General features: G+C 40.7%; 1 protein-coding gene across 7 annotated transcripts in view; it reads left to right on the top strand.

Annotated features, from left to right (window-relative positions):
• Positions 1-21,353, top strand: part of GALNT11 (polypeptide N-acetylgalactosaminyltransferase 11) — a 93,228-nt gene that overhangs the window by 37,986 nt on the left and 33,889 nt on the right. For all 7 annotated transcript variants that reach the window (XM_059729214.1, XM_059729213.1, XM_014609056.3 and 4 more), the window contains exons 3-8: positions 3,390-3,513; positions 5,013-5,179; positions 8,390-8,515; positions 13,068-13,317; positions 16,642-16,759; positions 19,286-19,438. In XM_059729214.1, the coding sequence (XP_059585197.1) occupies positions 3,390-3,513; positions 5,013-5,179; positions 8,390-8,515; positions 13,068-13,317; positions 16,642-16,759; positions 19,286-19,438 (938 nt within the window). The remainder of the gene's footprint in view (positions 1-3,389; positions 3,514-5,012; positions 5,180-8,389; positions 8,516-13,067; positions 13,318-16,641; positions 16,760-19,285; positions 19,439-21,353) is intronic.

Raw genomic sequence — 21,353 nt, 5'->3', positions numbered from 1 at the left:
GCAGTCTGTCTAGCACTGAATTTAGTACTTTAATCACTAGCCCCCATATGCTTTGTTAGCTCACAGGGCCATGTCAGCTTCTTACAAGTCTCTACCAAAGTCAGTCTTGTTCATAGGCTCATATTAGTAGCTAGAAAGTAGTACACCTTCCAGAATGACCTGTTGACTTGTTAATGCTGGGGGCATGCAAACATTATATTATCTTGCTGTAACCCCAATAAGAGCTAGATGCAATAAGTCCAGAGGTGACCACTTATTTCTATGTATTCGCTACTAGCCAGGAAAGGAATTGGAAAGTTTCAGTAGAAAATCCCCCGGATCTTGGAACTTAGTGACTGGCTGGGGTGGGGAAAGCCAAACCTAGGATATATCCTAAAAATAAAGAGTTAGACACAGCTGGCTGGGCCTGCTGTCTGTTCAGGGCAGAGCAGTGAAAAATGTGCTATCCTGTAAAGTTGAATAAAAAAAAGCATATTGTGGCAGAAAACAAACTATCATCTGGTAGAATAATTTACTTTTTTCTTATAAATTTGTGAAATGTGTATGTATAACCCTGGTGTAATAAAGGGTTAGTTGATGTTTCCATTGCAGACATAATTTTCCAGGGGCCTAGAACCGCTGCTTGGACTGGAATTTGCCATGCACGTCAGTGGCCTGCTTGCAATTCCCCAAAACGAGTTGAAAAACATTTTATATTAGTTGGCCTGAGTTTAGAAGCTGGGGAATAATGTTCAAAAGTTTGGGAGTGGATGGTTTTTCAAACAAAACCCAGCAGAGTTTGGCATAAATCTTTCCATGCTGTGGTCCCTAAAGCAGAAGAGTGAGACAGGGCTACTGGCAGACTACTGGGGCACAGAGTGAGCGAGCAAGACTGAGCTTGGAGCCTCTGGACAGGCCATGGTCAGAAACATTTCTAAGGAGGTGCATGCAACGTGAAGGAGGTCTTTGTGCTACCTTATTGGAGGCCTTGGCTACAAAAGGAAGGGACTTGACACTGTGAGTTGTATCCCTAAACTCTGTTACTATTGACTTGTCCATATGTAGGTTTGATCTACCATGGTAGCAACATTGATATGTACACCGTGCCATCAGACTACACTGGTGTAAACTCTGGCTATTACTCCTCAATGGTACAGGTGCATTATATTTTGCTGGGGTTCTCGCCAATGCAGCCATGTTGTTAGAGATGCCCTCTTGGCTAAGAGCTGCAGTGTGGAAAAGGTATTCAAGCATTTGCATGGATGTGCACAGCTTGTTCTAGCTCTCTGGAGGGGATGTAAATCCCAGTATAGTAACTTGAGTTGCCCTGGCACCCCTGAGCTCTGAAGGGAGATGAGGGCCTGCTTTGTAGTTGGCACCTTCCCAAAACACTTACTGTATTTATTTGAATCCAAGACAGCCCTGAATTTAAGACAACCCCTGGTAATTAGATTCCATACATGGACAATTTTATAAATTTGTTATAATTTTCCATGTATAGACTCTAATTATTGACAGTTTGTCTTTAATTCATACCCCCCACTGCTGCAGTGGGAGGGCAGGTGCCCCCTGCTTGTGCCTGTCTTCCAGCCCCCTTCACTTCTTCCCCCTGACAGCCTTGGGCTCCCCCAGCCTCTGCTCCCCCTCTTGCCTCTTCATCCCCCTTCCCATCTCTGTTCTCTGCTCCCTCTCCTCACTTTCCCTTGCTCCCTGCCAGCAGGCTCCATGCCTGTTCTAGCCTGGGGCACGGGGCTGCAGCCATGCTTAGCCCCTGTAGCAGCTGTGCAGGCTGGGTGCAGGTGCTACAGGGCTGGGTTGGTGCTGTGCTTTGTGACCCAGGCTGCAGCATGGATGGAGCCTGCTGGTGCAGAACAGTAGGAGGGGAGGGAGAGAGCCAGGCAGAGGAGCAGATGCTGCATGGGGGGAAGTTGGTGGGGTGCAGAGGTGTTGGGGGCTGGGCAGGCAGGCAGCAGCTACAGCTATGGCCCCAACCCCAAGCCAGAGCAGCTGCCTGCCCCTCCTCTCCCAACACTCATACTTGACTCTAAGCAGAGGGGCTTTCCCCTCTCCATGTTGCCTTGGGGGAGGAAACCTCATCTTAGACTCACATAAATATGGTATTTAGTTTGCATTTCTCTACCTGTTTAGCACTTTCCCTTCTGAATTAAGTCCACCTGATTAAGTCCTGAATTAAGTCATGGTGGAGAGGCTGCAAAGTGCTTTAACTTGCCTGGCTATTGCATATTTCTCTGAAGCAGGATAATCTCAGATGTTTTGCAGCAACTGAATTTAAAGCTTTTTTAGACCCTAGACTTTTTACATGATGCTATGGGGGAAGAATACCCAACTGGATCTTTTAGTTTGAAGCTTTGCACCAAGGACTCAATGAAATTGCATCTGTGGCTTTGGCAGAACTTAGAGGCATTTGGGACAGGAGCAGGAGCATTTCAGTTGTTTGGCTGGATGCTACGTTAAGGAGAGGTATTAAATTCAGCTGCCTACACAGAATCAAGGGTGAAGATGGAGTGTCCCTTGCTGTAATTGTTTCAAGCCCCCAAGAAATTAAGGAAAGTGGATCTTTTTGTTCTTCTTTATAACTGCCTCTTCCAAGCAGGGGACAGGAAAGCCCAAGAGCAGGTTGTTTCTGTCCCACTTATGACTGTGGCTTAGGGAAAAGCCAGGGCAAAAAGGTTGGCATTTAGGGCTTCACCTTTGCTTCTAGTAGAGTACTTACTGAAACTGGCAGTGGTTCCTTCCATTGCACACAACAGTGGCAGATTGTGCTACAAATTAATTTGCAGAACAAAATAGCTAGCTCAGTTGCTAATGAACTTGGTGTTAACAGCCCAGGTTTGATTGATAGGAGCAGTTGCTGCTTTTGTAGCTGCTGGTTTGCTCTTTGGATGCTCAAGGAAGGCTGAGCTGTTGAAACCTTGTTTGGAACGTTTTTCTTGTGCATACTTTATTGCTATAGAAATACATGCTGTGTCAAACCTCAGTTTGCTGGAGGTACTGACTTACTTTGCCAAGTGGGCTAGACTTGGGCCTCAAGTTGCCTGACACCCATTTTTTGTACTGAGTTGAAAGGGGGAAGGGAACTTGTAGGGGAAAGAAATAAGGACAACAAAGCCACCACCTTGGGTATATGTTACATTCCCCAGTTAGTCTCTCTTTCTTACCCCAGGCACGGCTGTTCTTTGATTTTTCTGCTCCTCCCTCCTCCCCAATGTCGAATAGACACAATATTTAAACAGAAACGTGTTTTTAAAACAGGTTAAAAAGAATAATTTGTAGAAACACAGTGACTACTAGGCTATAGTATGAATTAAATGTTTCATTTCAGTACTTGATCATTGCTAAAGGACATTTTTTTGCTCCTTTGAACTGATTTCGGCATGTTTCTGTTTCAGGCATGATTTTTAATGAGCATGATCAGGAGGTGAGAGACTTGGGCTATCAGAAACATGCCTTCAATGTGCTGATCAGTAACCGGCTGGGATACCACAGAGATGTGCCAGACACCAGGGATACAAAGTATGTTCTTTATACCATGTTCCCTATACATTTGAGGCATTGAAAGCACAACATTATGCTAAATCATGAGGTTGTTGATTAAATATTTGGCAGCGGTACATCTGATAGATAATGTTTTTCAACATATCAGGAACCACTGAAGGCAACATTTTTATCCTTTAATACTTGCAGCTGGATGGCTTGAGGTGATGCTTTTAAATCCTAGGGTAACTTTATTTTAATACTGTTCAAAATTGCATCTCAGGAGGCAAGCTGAAGGGGATGATGATTGGAAAATCCTAACAGATGAGGTCACGTGAGAGTCTGACACCACCTTAAGGCAGTTTGCCTGTGTCTCTGTTGCACGTGTGATTCTTTGAGATCAGTTCCAGAAACTTTGTGTCTGCATAGATCAGCCCACAGAAGTCTCTTTGAATCACAGTATACTTTCAAAGGCATATATATATGTACAGTAGAATTCATACAAGCTAATGACAGCTGAACAAACTAAAGGACTAAAGCAAAAAATGTTTCAGCCTTCAGATGTTAGGCAGAGGATTGCTTAGATTAGAATGTATCGCACAATATATCCTGTTCAAATTAAATGCAAACAGCCACGTGGGAGACCCAAGCTAAAATGTATTTTAAAAGAAATCTAAAAGCAAACCCCGATTCATGTTCCAGATGCTTTGAATTGCATCTAGTTCCTCTGAAAATCGGAGGCTTAAGGATGGGGATAGGTAACTGGCAGAAAAGTGGGCTTTTTGTGTGTCCCTTTCTGAAAATGTTGCACTTAACATCTAGAATGTATTTTCTAGAGTCCATTACACAATTAAACAGTCACTATAACAACCCCTCCCCCCAAAAAAGAAAGAAAGAAACCACTATACTATAAAGAGAAATCTGTGACTTGTTTCTGTTATGGTGGCTGTATTACTGGTTAAGGTAATAGATCATCCTTGCCTGAGTGCAGATATTTCCCAGCAGCTGACTTGATTTGATCTGATGTGAAAAGACCTTTTGATGCATTACACTCTTAGATTTTAATGTCATTGGGTCCCTCACTTCTGGCAGCTTACTACAGATGTCAGTTGTGATCCTGTCCTAGGAGCAGGAATTAAAATGGGCAAATAGAAGTAGTCACGTTCTTGCTGTAAGACTGTCAGTGCCATCTCTGACTGCAGTGTCTTTGGAAGCTGACCCATAGGGTTGTGTGCCCTCACAGCAGCTTATAATACATTTTCCACCAGGTAGCAGCAAGCCCCATCTGAGGTTCTGAATTGCATGAGCTGTAGGTGTGAGCATGCTGTGTACTATTTTGAGCCTTGATGTAATTAGGTTAATGTTGTTATGTAATTATGGGCATGTTTTAGTATTACACTTAATGCATAGGACCAGCTTCTAATTCAATATTAGCACTGTTATTTATGGAGCTTAGTAAGGCTCCACCAGCCCTGTGCAAAGCTGTGGTGAGAACAAGACTTAATGAGTAACAAATACTACATCATTTTTCTTTGCAGATGTAAAGGAAAGTCCTACCCTTCTGATCTACCTTCTGCTAGTGTTGTTATCTGTTTCTACAATGAAGCACTTTCTGCCTTGCTTCGGACGGTACACAGCGTCCTGGATCGCACGCCATCATATCTTCTTCATGAAATTATCCTGGTGGATGACAACAGTGAATTTGGTGAGAGACCACCTCTAGGCTTGCAGCTGCTGGTGGTACTTAGCTTTCTTTTCGCAATGGTCAGTAAAAGCACCTGATAGACCAGTTGGGCTTTTAGACTTCACTCAGCCCAGCTAGAGTTAACTGTTGATACCCACAGTAGTGGGAATTTAAGCAGCTGGGGCCAGCTGAGCTATGAATAACACTATGACAATATGCGGGAAGGCTGGCCCAGCACGCTTCGTATTTGGAGCGGGCTGTGCTGATGTTCCAAGGATGCATTCTTTAGGCCAATGCCTTCCATAAGCACTACTGAAACGAATTTGCACAGACACAGTGCTGTGCTGCTGTCTTGTTTCCTCAGTCAGAGTTGATGGAGCACTATGGAAATAGTGAATTTGCTGCCACCCACCTCCCAGCTCAGCAGCTAAGTGGCAGCATGCTGCTTGGGAGCAGAGCTCAGTGTGGGAGTTCAGAGCACTGTGCATTGCTCTTGGATAGCCCCTTGTGGCTCCCCCAGAGAAGCTTTTGCTGGCTCCTGATGGAGCAGCATCCAGCTCTGCAGTTGGAAAAGGATTGGACAGACTGATGGGGCCTCAAAAAGGGGTAGATTTCAGAAGGAGCTTTCAAATGCTTGTCTGTGGTTTGAAGATCATGTGCTCCAGCTCTTTCTTTACCGCACTGCAAATCAAGATAAGCCACTAACTTAGAAGCATTTTGGCGTTTGAAAAGCTAAACACCAGTTGAGAAGTAGGTCAGTGTAACAGAAGCGGCAAGCAGGATTGTTCAAGCTTCCTACTCTCTTGCTGTATAAACACTCACAGCCTTCTGCATCTCTTTCATTAGGTTTTTTTTTTTTTTTTTTGGTCATATATTTTTAACTGTCCCATCATCTGATTTCTGGGTTAAGACATCATTTGCTCTGTTAGGCCAATTAGGTATGCATAATTTAGAAAGAATTTCCTTTGTTCTTACAAAACGAATTTGCTTTTGTTAGGTCAGATCAAATATTAAAGTAGGGGAGAGAGCACTAGGATTAAACACACTGTCCCTTGCCAGCAAGCATGCAGAATGCTTAAATGCTTGTTTCATCATCATCCTCCTGAGGTTTAGAAGAAGTATGTATTCCCTGCCACAAAGTACTTGGCACAAGTTGTTGCTTTCAAGTTGCACAGCCTTTAAATACCACATGAAACTTGCTTCAAAACCATGTCTTTTAAGTACCTTGTTGGCTTAACACGAACATCCTGCCATGTTAACCAAGCCTCAGACTAGGAGGTTGCTATTTTCAAAGCCAGGTTAATCTCAATTCCTTAATGTGGTCATGCTAAACTTTCTAATTTTAAACCTGCCCAAGATAGTTAGAAAATGGAGCAAAATTTCAGCAGTCAAAGGATTACCCCTTTTCTGGATTGATACTGAAAAAATCTAATGTTTACACTGGTTTGCACTGAAAAAGTTTCATGTGTCTGGCTTTGAAACTGAGGTATTGGACCAGGGTTTCAGTCCTGTTCCTGCCAGAGATTTCTAATGTGACACTAGGCAAATTGTTTAAACTTTCTACACCTCTGTTATCTCCCTGTAAACCAGCAATAGTACTTTCTCCTTCCATTTTGTCTGAGTTACTGTGTACTTTTTGAGTCCTGTCTCAGTATTTACCTTTATGCTCCTAGTCCAGAGAAACCCTGGTAGTGGATTGGGGCTTGTGAGTAGTACTGTAGTAGAAACTGAGCTGAATTCTGGATGAGAGAAGAGGATAGAAGTGTTCAGGTAGCTTTTGGTATTTGTTGATTAGGGGAAAATCAGTTTTGCTAGGCTAGCTGCAAAATGGGTGTCTCTGAAACGTCTGCATTGCTGCATAGCTTCTGAAGCTGGTGTCAGAAATTCCTTTTTTGCCATCTCTCTGATGATAAACTAGTGCCTTTATGGATATGTGTAGTTTTGTCCTCCTTATTCATATTATTAGCCTATTAATGGGATTAACAACAACTTTGAGAGCATAGCTGGCAAACAGTGGGCTCAGCATCTTATTATTTATTCCAAAATTTGCTCTAATTTTTCTAAATATCCTATGGCCCTTTCCTTGTACCACCCTAAGTGTTTTTTTGTTTTTTCTATGGTTTAACTTATTTGCACCAGTATCATGTCTCTGCTCCGTGGTTCCTATTTTTCTAGTAGTAGGTCCTCAGCAGTTCCTTCCCTTCTCTGTGACAGCAGCCTGCTGCTTGCTTTACTAGTGGATGAAAGAGAGAGTGCCTGAGACAGCACTTGTGACAGTCATTAGTATTATGTGTACTGCTTATTAGGTATTAATGATCTCTGCTAGTCTTCAAAAGCAGTGCCTTTGATCCTCTTGGAGGTCTGGCAAGGTGGCCACCTGTGAGCTGAGTCCTCAACTAATTGGCTACATCTGATGTTAAGCATCAATCTTTTTTTCTTGAAAAGTGGAGGAAAAGCTGTACCCAGACTTTCATTAGTTGGACCTGTTTAGTTGATTAAAAGATGTTTTTCCCCTTTGAAAATATTAGTGTTTACTCTAATGTGATGTATATCCTTTTCCTTAAGGAATACTGTTGATTTTAATCTCACATCTGTAGGACAGTGTATGTTCCCTTTTACCTACAAGTAAAAGATTGCTAGAGTGGAAAGGGCTTATAGAGAAAAGCACTGCCCCCCCCTCCTTCATTCCCAACCAGTGTGTTATTAATAGCAGTAATATCCCTGTTGTAGTGCTTTAGGACTCTGTTCATTGGCTCAGGACCCCATTGTGCTAAGCACTGTATGAAGGCAGAACAAAATTATGATCCCTCTCCCAAAGATCTTACAATCCAAGTAGGAAACAAGACAACCTGTATCAGGCTAGACAGCTTGGGGGGCGGGGGGGAGGGAGTAGCTGGGACATGGTCATATTGAGACAGTACTGGCCAGCATTGTAAGCGGTGAGATGGACATGCTGCAGTTGGTCAGTTCCCAAGTTATTTTTTGGGAAAGAAATATGTAATAATATTGTACAACTAAAAGTGTAGGCAGAGGGGCTCAGGATATGGATAGTACCTGGAACAAGATCTATTTTGTGGTATTAAATAGATTTGGTGTGGAAATTTTGTCCTTTAACATATAGAGGAAAGCTTCTAATAGAGCTTTCCATGTGTGTATATGTGTTTTCAAAGTGGAACTGCAGAGAATCTGTTGCAAAACTTGCTTCTAATAATTGTATATTTTCTCTTTCAGCTGATCTGAAAAAAGACCTAGATGAATATATTCAGAAAAACCTTCCAAAAAACACCAAGCTGGTAAGAAATGAAAAACGTGAGGGTCTGATTCGAGGAAGAATGATTGGAGCATCTCATGCTACAGGTATGTCCCATCTTTTGCCTCCATGTGTGCAGATAGCCCCCTTGGTGCAGGCACAACCCATCTATCCAAGGCATCTTTGACCAATTACATATGGTAATCCTCAGAGTTGCTTTTTAATCCTCTACAGGGGCTGCTGTGAGTGGTACAAAGCACCTCCAGTGGATGGAACTTATTGCCACATACAACGGACCCTAGATGTCCAGGAGAGTAAGGACAGGGAATCCTAGGCCACATACAGACATTTAGTTTCTTCTGGGCAAGTTGCTGCTGTCCCAGGAGAAACTATGAACATTCACATGTTCAATATTTTTTTTCCCAGATCAGAAATGGCTGCTTCCTGAGAAATAACCGGGGAAAACCCAGGGTTAAACACTCCAGGAAGTGCTTCTATACAACTTGCCCTTCTGAGAGAAGCCACAGCACAGTCCTTCAGCATCCCAAGATGCTTTCCCCCACTCTTCCCCTCTTCTCACCCTGCCCCCCCCCGAATCAGTGTCACTTATTGGACTCTTCTGTTCCAGCCAAGCAGGCAGCAGAACGCATCCCCTTCACAATCCCACATTGTGCTGCAGGGACACATGGGCTGGCTCTGAAAAGTCTGAGTCAGCCAGTCAGTGCTGCCTTGTGCTCTGCTGCTATCTGTCACCAGACAGACTGAGGGAGCCTGCAGAGCATGTTGCACAGCATCAGCACTTCAGGCTCTTTGGTCTTTAGGGAGGTCAGCATTCAAATGTTTTCTCATGGGTCTTGGTATATTTTTCTATCAGGAGAACAAATCTGGGAGAGTTCTTCCAAATCATTTGAACATGTGTATGCAGCCCTGCTCAACTCCTATACATGGGCAATTCAGAGCATGGCCATTTAGCCATCAACTTGTTATTAACTGCTTTGTATAAAAAGACATTTAAGTTCTTAACAATTTAGCTGAAAATCCCTAAGCTGTTTTAGGACTCTTTTTTTCCCCTACAAAATGTATCAGTGTGTGATCCCACTATTTCCTGTTTATTTAGATGTTCAGGCATTCAGAATTTCCTAATCCCAAGTGCATCTACAGGTTTAGCTTTTTTTCTGATAAAGCTGTGCCTGCATATGCAGTGGCATTTAGAGAGTACCTGTCTATGGTTAATAAGAGACTTTGCTGTTGCATGTTAGCTATCTGTGTATCACAGGTTTCATTCACACCACACGCAAACACACGCACACTTTTTTAGCGCCAGTTACTCGTTAATCTGTATCAAGTCCTATCTTGTCTCTCCTCAGTAACTTCTCACCTGAGGTTTTTCTGTTACCATTACAACAATTAGCTGAGATGGAGCATATATGGTATACATCTAGGTAGGAAACAGGAGATAATATGCACCTTGTAGACTAACTAAATAAGATATGAGCACAAGCTTTCATGAACCTGAAAATTCACTTCATTGGATGCCTTCTGCCTGACTTCAGACTAACACGGCTAACTACTTCTCTCTGTTCATCAAGGTATCCAATGTGCATTAGACATTTATATACTTTGGATGTAAAATTTTGGCATCTGAAAAACTGACACAATAAATGGAAGAATTCAGGAAGGAGAAGCTCTGAGATTTAAATGGCTTCTAGATGCAGATATTCCTGTACTTGACTCAGTTTTGCATACTAGTTCTAGATTAGGAAACAATCTTACCATAAAAAATGGATAAAATTTGTATTGGCTTAGCACTGAATTGATTGACATTATAATTGCCTTATTCTAAGATGTTTATGAATTTCTTTTTTGCTAAGACAAGAAATGTAATTTGTGAGGGACTTGACTATTGTTTGTTATTTTTTTTGTATATCTGATTCCACAACCAGCTGGTCATAAGAAAAATGGTGACAGACTGTACTTTCCTAAGAGTCCATATGACTGCTAGTTTTCCTACACACGTCAGGGTTTTCAGGCATGGAGAAATGAAGATTGATTGATTGATTTAGGCTAATGAGAAAAATAGATTGGAACTGTCAATCCAGGCCACAGTCTGAATATAGCTGCAGTGCACCTTGTGTGTTAATTCTTTTTCCTCCCCTACATAGGAAACACAAGGCACAAATAAGATTAGTTGCTGCTTAACAATATCAGGTCAGCCTGCCCTCCTTACACATGACTCTTTAAATCCAGACAATGTCAGTTGATTTCAGTGGATTTACCTTGTGTAAATGAAAGTAGTTTCTGCCCTTACATCATATAATTAAAAAAAACCAAAAACCCCAAACCTGAATATGGGGCCAAAACCTGTGTAGCCCTTTATATTTTATCAAAAGTGGAAGTGATACAGGCAGTCACATCTTCCATGAGTTTTAGTTTCTGTAGTTGAATTTGCAGTGATTGCAAAGAACAACAGTAGTTGTTAAAAAAAAAAATTAATGAAACAGTGCAGCATTTTCCTTTTCCCCATCTCAATACATTCTGGATTATGCAGAACATTTCATCTCTGCACACTGACAGCTGTTCATCTACCAGGTATTGTGCTTTTTCATGATAGCAGTTCAAAAGAACTCTAAGCAAGCTGCTGTTTCTCATGCATCACTGAACTGCTTCTCACCTGAGGCTTTTTTGTTATCATTACAACAGTTAATTGGGATAGAGGATTTCTGGTGCTTTATGTGCCCAGAGTGCATTTTTATTGCTATCTTTATGGATAAATTCTTTGGCTTGAGAAACTGTGTTGCCAGACATTTTTGAGCTGTGGATAAACTCTTCTGAATTGGTGGCTTTACTCATTAGCATAGTAACAGAAACAAAATCATGGTTGAACTTCCTAGACTGTTGGTTTAGCAGTGAATTGACATAATTGCTTTATTCTGAGCTGTTTATGAGCTGCTTTTTTACAAGGTCCGGAAATAACCTGCTGTTAATGAAGGACTTTAATGTTGTTTACTACCTTTGTACAGCTGAGATTTTATACCATGCACTCCAGGGTGATCTGTTTTCTCCCATATCTCTGCAGTTCTTCCAATATTGCATCGACTCTGCTCTCTAATAAAACTTTAGAATAATTTTTACACAGATTAAACCTGGTAATCACTTCTGCCATCTGTAGGCCATGTTTTGCCATCCCTAATTAGGTTAAGTATTTCCATGCATGTTAATGACCCTTCTCAAGGAATGTGGCTGTGTTTTTAACATAAGTCTGGAAGAATCTGACCTTAATAATATAGATCCTGACAGTGCTGTTGCCCCAGCAGAAATCAGAAATAACTCAACTGAAGTTAGTGCATTAAACCATTGCTCTAATGGTAGGCTGTAGGAATTACTGGGTGAAATGTTATGGCCTATGTAGTGGAGGGCATCGGACTAGATTATCACAATGACCCCTTCTGGCTTTAAAGTCTGTCTGCGTTATGTCAATGCAAAGCGGGGCTACAATTTGAATTCATTGAACTGAAGTCGTCTCTGTGTACTGGTTTCCTGTAACAATTCTGCGCGCAAAGGACGTTACAACTAAATCTGGCTAAGTCTGCACAGAACTGTCAAAGGAAATGCTGCGAGTACTTACCTGTTACAGCAAAAAAAATGTTAATTTTGTGGGCCTGGATGAGTTTGACACCCCTGCTTTAGATATCCCTCTTCATATACACTCTCTAAACAATCCACTCCTGCAACTGGGAGAGACAGGATACTGGGGTAGATGGAAAATTGTTTTGACCTAGTAAGGTACTTACGTTTCATACACTTATCAGAACCTATAGTGGGGCTTGACACCTCTCTGCCTTTTATCTGCAGTCAGCAATCCCCACAGATCATTTTGCTGAATCACTAAAGCCCTAGCATACCATTTGGAGCCTATTTCTTCTGTCCCTGTATTGGCTTACAATTGATTTCAGGGTCTTTCTTTCCTGTGGCTATTTGTCTATCACTTTTTCTCAATGTGATGTTGTTTCTTGAGGATAGATGTGTAAGTATATTGTGGAAGTTGAGTGGAGAGAGTCCCCTGAGCTTTGTCAAAGTTGTGAAGCACTTTTTGAACAAAAGGAAAATATCTGCAGTAATGTCTCTGTCCAGCTCTTCCTGAAGTCGGTGCAGAGATGCTTTCAGTGCAAATTAAGACTTGCCTGAAACAAGAGTGTTCTTGCTCACAATTGGGAGCCCAACTGCTTCCTTCAGTGTTACTGCATGTTGCTTCTCTCACTCTGCACAGTATATGTGGAAGCATAGATGACTATGAGGTCTGTGTTGTGGCGTATAGCAAAGTATTGGGATTTTTTTGTATTTGCCTCCTTCAGGCTCCAAGATACACTGTTGACTAGCGGTCTATGCAGAGACTGACTGTCAGAGATTTATTTGAAAATTGCATATTTCCCTCAAAAGTTTGTATTTGGTATCATTTGTATAGGCACCTCTAAAAGTACTTCTGCCTTTCTGATAGAACATATCCCAGTAGATATTTTTTTCTTTGTTTAAATTGTCAAGTCTTCTGGGCAGTTTTCCATCTATTTTGTTTGGGGTTGAACATACAATAATTTGGTTGTAATAGAAGTGTGTTGTATATACAGTGTTATCACAGACCTGAATGTGTTCTCATCTTTTCAGGAAAAGTGCTGGTGTTCCTGGACAGTCACTGCGAGGTGAATGAGGTGTGGTTGCAACCTTTACTGACTCCAATCAGAGAAGATCGCAAGACAGTGGTGTGCCCTGTGATTGACATAGTCAGCGCCGATACCCTTACCTACAGTTCTTCTCCAGTTGTGCGTGGAGGGTTTAACTGGGGCCTGCACTTTAAATGGGATCTTGTTCCTTTGTCAGAACTAGAAGGACCCGAGGGAGCTACTGCTCCAATCAAGTAAGATTTGCGTTACTTGTGAAGGAATCTATTGGTTACAAGTGACTTTTTGTGATAAAGAAAGATAATTTCTTAAGCATTATGGAGTAAATGTGGATATGCATCTTTAAAATCAGAGCTTAAATTACAAAGTATCTGTCTTGTTCATTTTTACTGAATTACCTTGGAAAAGATTAAACTTAAGAATCTTAACAGAAAAAGCCATCTTTAACCAATATATCTGCCATGTAATGGCAAGAAAAACACATTTTTAGGGAATGATTGATTATACAGTATTGTATTTGCCATGGTATTCCACAAACATAATTTTTTACAAGTTATTGTAGATATGTACTATGCAACAATTTTACATTTTGTTGGTGTGTCTTGCTTTATTGGTTTGTGTGTGTGTGTGTGTGTGTGTGTGTGTATAGGGGTGTGTGTGTATGTGTATAGGGGTGTGTGTGTGTGTCCGGTCTTAGTGCACATGAATTAATAATGGTGGTATTGATTTTTCACTTTCACAATGACACTCATCTGTATATCCCGATGGCATCTTTCTCCAGAATGGCCTTGACCAGTTAGTAATAAACTGCTAGCTTTAGGACATTCCTTTTGGTAAAAGAAGACAAGCGCCATAGCTGATAACAGAAAAACTATTACAGCAGTTCTCCAAAAAGCTTTTCTATCCCGTTTTCATTTTAGTCTGTCCAGATTTTCAGACTTTTTTTCCCCTCCTGGACTGTTGTTTATGTAAATTTTCTACTTCAATGTTCATGGATATGAAAGCTACCTCAAAATATTAGTCATAGCCTCATGCTTTGTGGTGAATATCTGAAATAATTAATCCTGTCTGGAGTCAACTCTGAATTGGAGCAGTGATCACACAGAGTGCTTGAAAGGAGTATTTTTCAAAGCAAAAAACTAAGTTAAACTGAGCGCTAGGACTTGGAGCACCTTCTTGGATCTTTCAATCAGTGGCACTCTGGTGACCTATATGAAATTTGGCAATATCAGTTTAGTCCCTATTTTAGATCAGTAACCAGACCATTAAATGTCCACCCTATTAGAAACTGTATCTTAGCAGAGGTTATATTAACTAGGTTTGGAGAAAGAGAGGGTCATTCTTTTGAGGAGAGGCCTCCAGTGACAAAGTTCAAGTTGTCGGAGCAGTTTGGAGAGGCTAATACTGTTGCACGTTCTCTTGTTAGAGGTCCTCATTTTCTCAGGTTCATAACTGAGCACCATTTCCTGGCATCAAGACTTCATAAAATGAAAACACTTAAATCTTCTGAAAGTAATTCATGTATTTATTGCGGTATGTGGTGCTTTGTTGGTTTTTCTTCCAGATGGAGCTTGAAACCTTGGCTATATTGTCTTGTTTTCCTCTGTTCTTGGAATGAAATTAAAATATTTTAAGTTGACTTGAGCAGCTCCAATGCTGTGGTTTGAATACTATGCAACATTATTTCCACATATTCCTGTCATAAGATTTCATCTAAAGGAGCCAGGAAACATCTCATATTACCACTTTAGAGATGGATTGTTGAGCTAATCTATTTAGAAAAATACCATGGTGGTGGCTTCTTAAATCTGGCAGAGAAGTAATGTAGAAAACTTAACTCTTACTCCATTTTAGAAACCTTTGGTAAAGATGATCTGTAATGTGCTTGAAGAGGCAGTCTTCTCTCTTGGCAAAGCCACCGTTGACTTTTGAGGGAGTTTGGCCCATCAAATGTCTCTGTGACTGGAGAAGAACGCAAATAACTTTAATCAAGTTCCACCATCCAAGATGACTAAATTTCCTCAGTTTGGGTCTGACTTTTTTTTTGTGAAAGGCTCTCATATTGCTTAAATAATATTCTAAAGGGCTCTTGAAGCTTCCCACGCATAGTTTTTTATCTAATAGAAAGCTTTTTGCTTTCAATTCATCTGTCCCCAGCATCCAGCACATTTGATCAAGTCTCCAAATAACAAGGTTTCCCTCAAGGTAGATGATAAACAGTAAAAGCCTGGAGTAGTTAGTTGGTTATGTGAGATCCAACAAGGGAACCTAAACACAGGCTGGTCAAGACATGACAGTTTTGTTGCATTTTTTTCACTTGACTAGGATTGGATGATGGGCATGTCTGATGTATTTGCAAGGTTTTTTCTTTTTCTATTTAGTTTACTAGGGCAGCAATACCCTGAGGTTTCCTGATTATAAGCAAGAGTTTCTGGGTGATGCAGGAGAACTTCAGTTTATAGAATGGAAATTAATGTACAGATTTTTTTTAAAACTCTAAAAGATGGTGACATATCAGAGTCTATTCATTTAAAGACTTTACTACATAGAAGAGGACTAGGGAACCCCTATGAAGATCAAATAACTATAGAAGAGTTATAATAAGCTAATAAGTTAATGATGGTATATCTGTAGTCCTGGATTTAGAGTCAGTTTGACATGAAAGAAAAACTCTTTAAGTCTTGTTAGATTTACTAATCGAAGTTTGGTTCTGGTTTTGCATAGATGAGATGATGGTCTTGCCTGATACAAATGATACTGAAAAATGCCACTAAGTATAGTGTACCCTGGAATTTACTATTTTTCCCAGTTAGGGCAACCTCAGAATAAATTATGAAATTACCATTTGAAAAGGTACATAGGAACCTTTGTATGTGTGCATGTGCCTTTACAGATATGTTACATATTGATAATTGCATATATACCTTCTGGATTAAGAGCAGCATAATTAATCAGTTGAAGCAGAAAGATGCAGCTACTCTCTATTAGTGCTAAAGAAGCAGAAATTCAATTTGAAGACACTAAAGAGTAGGGTGATGAGTTTATTATCTACATGTAGTCTTGTTCTCAACTGCTCTTGTAGTGTCTAAGGCTTATGCTTTTTTTCAGATCCCAGTCATGGAAGAAGATGAGCTGTATCTTCAGAAATTCAGGAGGGCAACCCCTGTGTTCCACTATAAAAAGATTGAGAAACTCCCAACTTAAACAGTTTTTCAGTGTAGCTTTCATGAGGGAGGAAGGAAGAGAGAGAGAATGAATAAAATAAAAACTATAAATATACATATTTATAATAATATTTAAATATATAATAATAATACAAGAAATTATAAATATTATATATAATATAAATAAATGAAATAATACAACTGCTAAAGAATTGGTTCTCAAAAAAGTGTGTGTTTTGAGAAGTGATTCTTTAGCAGTTGTATTAAGTTTTTGTTTTTAATTCCAATAGCCATGTTATGTTTTCAATACATCATGTAAGTAAGAATGATGTATTCGTTGCATAACTGCCTTTAACAATGGATTAATTGTCAATGGGGACCTTTTTTCTCTTCCAGATCACCTACCATGGCAGGAGGATTGTTTGCTATGGACAGAGAATACTTTAATGAGCTTGGACAGTATGACAGTGGCATGGATATTTGGGGAGGTGAAAATCTGGAGATATCATTTCGGGTAATACTGTCTTTTATGTTTATAGTTGGGTATTCTTCTTCTTTCTTTCCTCTTCTCTAGGCAGAGATTCATTAGCACTGGAATAGCGATTGAATGTATTGAATTTGTGTTAGAATTTTGCCCAGTAAGAGGGCACTTTCAGTATATCAAATATTTTTAGTGTTGTTAAAAGTAATTAGAAGATGATTTGTAAGTGGAAGATCAGAGGGAGTTTTTTCTAATGTCTGACAGCTCTTTTGTTCATTTTAGAGCTTTTCTTTGTTGAGGCTTTTCATGCAGCATCAGAAGTGACACTTCAAAATAATTTTAGAACCATAAAAATTGACAGAGGCAGATGTGGGCACATATAATACCTGTGATTATTTTTAACTCATTTTGTGAAATTCATTGGACTTACCACCTATGGTGAGCCCCTGAATATAAACAGGTTTATTTACTTTATATTTCTCTACACACCAAAGGACTTTACAAACCCAACAAAATCTGTTCTAGATGATGGGTACAAAACCACTTCATGATTATTCAAAGATGTAGGCTCAGTGGGACTGGAGAGAGGGAAAATGGAACAATCAGTAGGTTTTCCATAGTTATTTCACTAGCATTGCTATATTTTGTGTCCTTTTTGCATTTTATATGTGAAAATAAACTACATTTAAAGTTTGTTTTTTTGTTGTTTTTTTTTTTGAGTAGTAGTTTCATTGTCGCAACATTGTTTTTTTACAATTCAGTAGGCCCATTGATTTGGTCATTAAGTATGGGCAAGTATCTGGCAGGGCTCATTAACAAAGCCATCTACTGGCAAATGTTTTTAACCTCTACAAAGACAGTAACAAATATACTTGAAAGAAACCCTTTCTGCAAATAGAGTCTTTCTATGGACAAAGGAGGTAGGAAGCACATATGAGAAAGGGCATTGTAGGCTGGAAAGCAATGACTTTGGAAAGACATTGGAAGTTATGATGACTTGATTGCTAAATATGAGCTCCCAGTGCGATGCTCTGGCTACGGTCATTGGTGGTAGAATGTCAGTAGGCAGATAATAGTCCAGAGAGGCAGTACTGAGGCCATTACTGGAATACTACCCCCAACTGGGAAGTCTGTACATGACAAGAAACTGGAACTGAAAAGAGCTTATAGGGATGATTCCATATCTGGTAACCCCCTGCTTTCCAATGAGATGCTTCAGAAACTCAGTCTGTTCATCTTATCGGAGAAAAAGGTAAGAGCTGACTTGACTGGAGTTTTAAAGTAGCTGATTAGGAAGAAGATGTCTGAGAGGGGAGAGCTCTTTGGCCTAGCAGAAAAATCCAGCGGCTGGAAGCTGAAACTAGAAAAATTCAGAGTCAAAGTAAGGGGACCATTAAAATAAGATTGGCTATCTTTCAAAGTCCGATGTAATTCAGTCAGGAGTTCTGGACTTGATGCAAGAATCACTGGCTTGTGGTTGATGTTATGCAGGAGATCTGACCAGATCATCGTAATGGCATTTTTTGGCCTGCAATCTAGTAATGTTACTTTCCAGAAAGAAGGTCAGGTAGAATAACCATGTTAACATTTAGTACCTTTTGGCTTTCTTTGGGAAGGCTGTTCAGGAGGTGTATATAACATACATACAGCCCATGTGGGAAACCCACCAAACTACTACCACTTGTGAAGATTTAACATAGTTTGTTTAATGGAAATTGCCTTGTTAAAGTGGAGAAGCATTGTAATTTGGGGACATTTTAAGTGTGTAGGAGTTTGGCTAATGATGACATCCTTTTCTCCAGGTTATAATGTCAAGGGCACTACAACAGTAGTAGCAGAGGCCATAGTTAAGGTTATATGAGAACATCTGTTGTGTCAGCGAGCCTGTACTTGAAAGTTACACTAGGATTTCTGTGCTAGTTGAAGGAACTATTATAATGGCGCTAGTAAAAGCCCTTGTATATAGATACAGTTTTACCAGTAAGAAGGTGCCTTCTAACAGAGGAGTTATTCTCTTATCCAGGAAAAATCACATTTATTCTGGTGTAGCTGTTCACATAGATGGTACACTATTTTGACTGCATTTGTTCTTAAACCTTTTAGTATAGACAAAACCTAAGTTCTTTTTAGTCATTCATAACTTTCTAAAACTTTCACATTTGGCCTTAAGAGGTCCATTGCAGGGCTTTTGTCTGAAGATTAAATATTAAAAACTGAGGAAGAATGTTTTGGCCACTTTTAAGTAAAAAGAGAATGAAGAAAATATATCTTGTTATTTAAAAAACACACACAAACAACCACCCCCCTTCCCAAAAATAACTTGCCATTTTTTATTTTGAACAGCTTGGAAAATGGCTGGGAACTGATAGAGATGATTGGACATGGAAATTGCCCTGTTTTAAGCCCTGCCTGAGGAAACTTGTTTGGATTTAGCTTGTTTCAATGAGCTTTTGAAAACAGAGCAGTAAGCATGTACAATACGGCCCAGCTATCATCCCGTACAAAAATGAGCCTTTTACGGGCTATAAAATGATGCGTCTTCTGCTTCTGTGTGGACAGATCTGGATGTGTGGGGGCAGACTACTAATCATCCCTTGCTCCAGAGTGGGACACATTTTCCGTAAGAGGCGCCCATATGGCTCCCCTGGGGGGCAGGACACCATGGCACACAACTCTCTGCGTCTGGCACATGTGTGGATGGATGACTATAAGGTAAGAGGTGGCTAGGGATTGAAATGAGAGTGGTTCACTGAAGTGTATGGGTACTTCCTTGCACCTCCAGCCTCTCTGTCCCCTAAATGTGCCGGTCAGTTCCTCCCCAACCATGAAGTGTTAGTGAGGATGGTAAGACTGAAGAAGATCTCTTCAGTGCTCCAGACACTGCTCCAGGCCTCTGTTCTTTGCCAGTACTGCTGCAGGTGTCCTTTAGCTGGTGCCTTGTTAGTCAGGTCTGGTTTTTATTTTTTCCCAGGTAATAGTCTGACCCCTTGGGTCTCCTTTAGTTCTGGGGGTGGTCAGATAGGAGATTCATAGATGTTAGGGTTGGAAGGGACCTCAATAGATCATCGAGTCCGACCCCCTGCATAGGCAGGAAAGAGTGCTGGGTCTAGATGACCCCAGCTAGATGCTTATCTAACCTCCTCTTGAAGACCCCCAGGGTAGGAGAGAGCACCACCTCCCTTGGGAGCCCGTTCCAGACCTTGGCCACTCGAACTGTGAAGAAGTTCTTCCTAATGTCCAGTCTAAATCTGCTTTCTGCTAGCTTATGGCCATTATTTCTTGTAACCCCCAGGGGCGCCTTGGTGAGTAAAGCCTCACCAATTCCCTTCTGTGCCCCCATGATGAACTTATAGGCAGTCACAAGGTCGCCTCTCAACCTTCTCTTGCGGAGGCTGAAGAGGTCCAGGTGCCCCAGTCTCTCCTCATAGGGCTTGGCCTGCAAGCCCTTAACCATACGAGTGGCCCTTCTCTGGACCCTCTCCAGGTTATCCACATCCCTCTTGAAGTGCGGTGCCCAGAATTGCACGCAGTACTCCAACTGCTGTCTGACCAGCGCCTGATAGAGGGGAAGTATCACCTCCTTGGTTCTGTTCGTCATGCATCTGCTGATGCACGATAAAGTGTCATTAGCTTTCCTGATGATTTTGTCACACTGACGACTCATGTTCATCTTGGAGGTTAGACTGGGAAATTGTACTGTGTTTGTATGTGTTGCTCTGTACCTTCCAGGTTCTGATTCTGCTTTTGAGTCCAACCTTTCAGCAGGCTATTTTGCTTCTTGATGCCTCTGGTACCATTTTCCCCTTGACCCCTTAAAAACTGTTTCATGCTTGCCACTTGTGCTCTGCTATCTGCAGTTTATATCTGGGTTTACAGCACTGTGCATGGGTGCTTTGCTGATCTGCCTCAACAGCCTGGTTTACCTTGATGCTCTAGCAGTGTTAGATGCTTTTTAAAGCTTCATCCATTTCATCTTCATTTTCCAGCATTTCAGTACATTATCCTATTTGGCACTTTGGTGCCCTTTCATCAGCACTTTGGCTTATTATGTACAGTTAATGATGGTTTTCCTAGAGGCTTTGGTTTGCTTCATGTTTTGTTCCCAATTACACTGTGCTGTTTGAGAAGGCCTTTACATGCTGATTTTAACAGGGTTTTACCTTGGATCTGTACTTCGGCCTTGTGTTGGCTGTTGAGTCCTTCACCTGTTTCTAATCTTGTTCTTGGAAACTAGCCAAAGTTTCATTCTTTCATTACGGCAAACTTAGGGGTGAAGGATAGGTCTAGAAATATTTCCTTCTGTTTAAATATAATGAAACTGTTTAGTCCCAGGATGATCTTGACTTTGTCACTGTAGGATGAATTCCCCAGCGGTATGAGTTGTATAAGTGACCTGTTTTCTTCTGGTTTGTAAAATAATTTGGCAGAGAGAAAGCGAAATAGTTACATTTACATTTTATCTTTACATTTGTGGACAAATACAATTTATACCTCTTCGGTGTGAGATTCAAATACCCAACGCAAAAGTAAGACACCATAGTTGCATCACTGAAGGAAAAAGGAAGAGTTAAACTACTTTACAACTTTTTTAGATAGAACAATAATACACAATAGACATTTCATACAA

The sequence above is a fragment of the Alligator mississippiensis genome, chromosome 5 (genome assembly GCF_030867095.1).
Source record: "Alligator mississippiensis isolate rAllMis1 chromosome 5, rAllMis1, whole genome shotgun sequence".
Taxonomy (NCBI): Eukaryota; Metazoa; Chordata; order Crocodylia; family Alligatoridae; genus Alligator; species Alligator mississippiensis.
The sequence above is the reverse complement of the archived record's forward strand: the minus strand, read 5'-3'. Positions and strand labels throughout refer to the sequence as shown.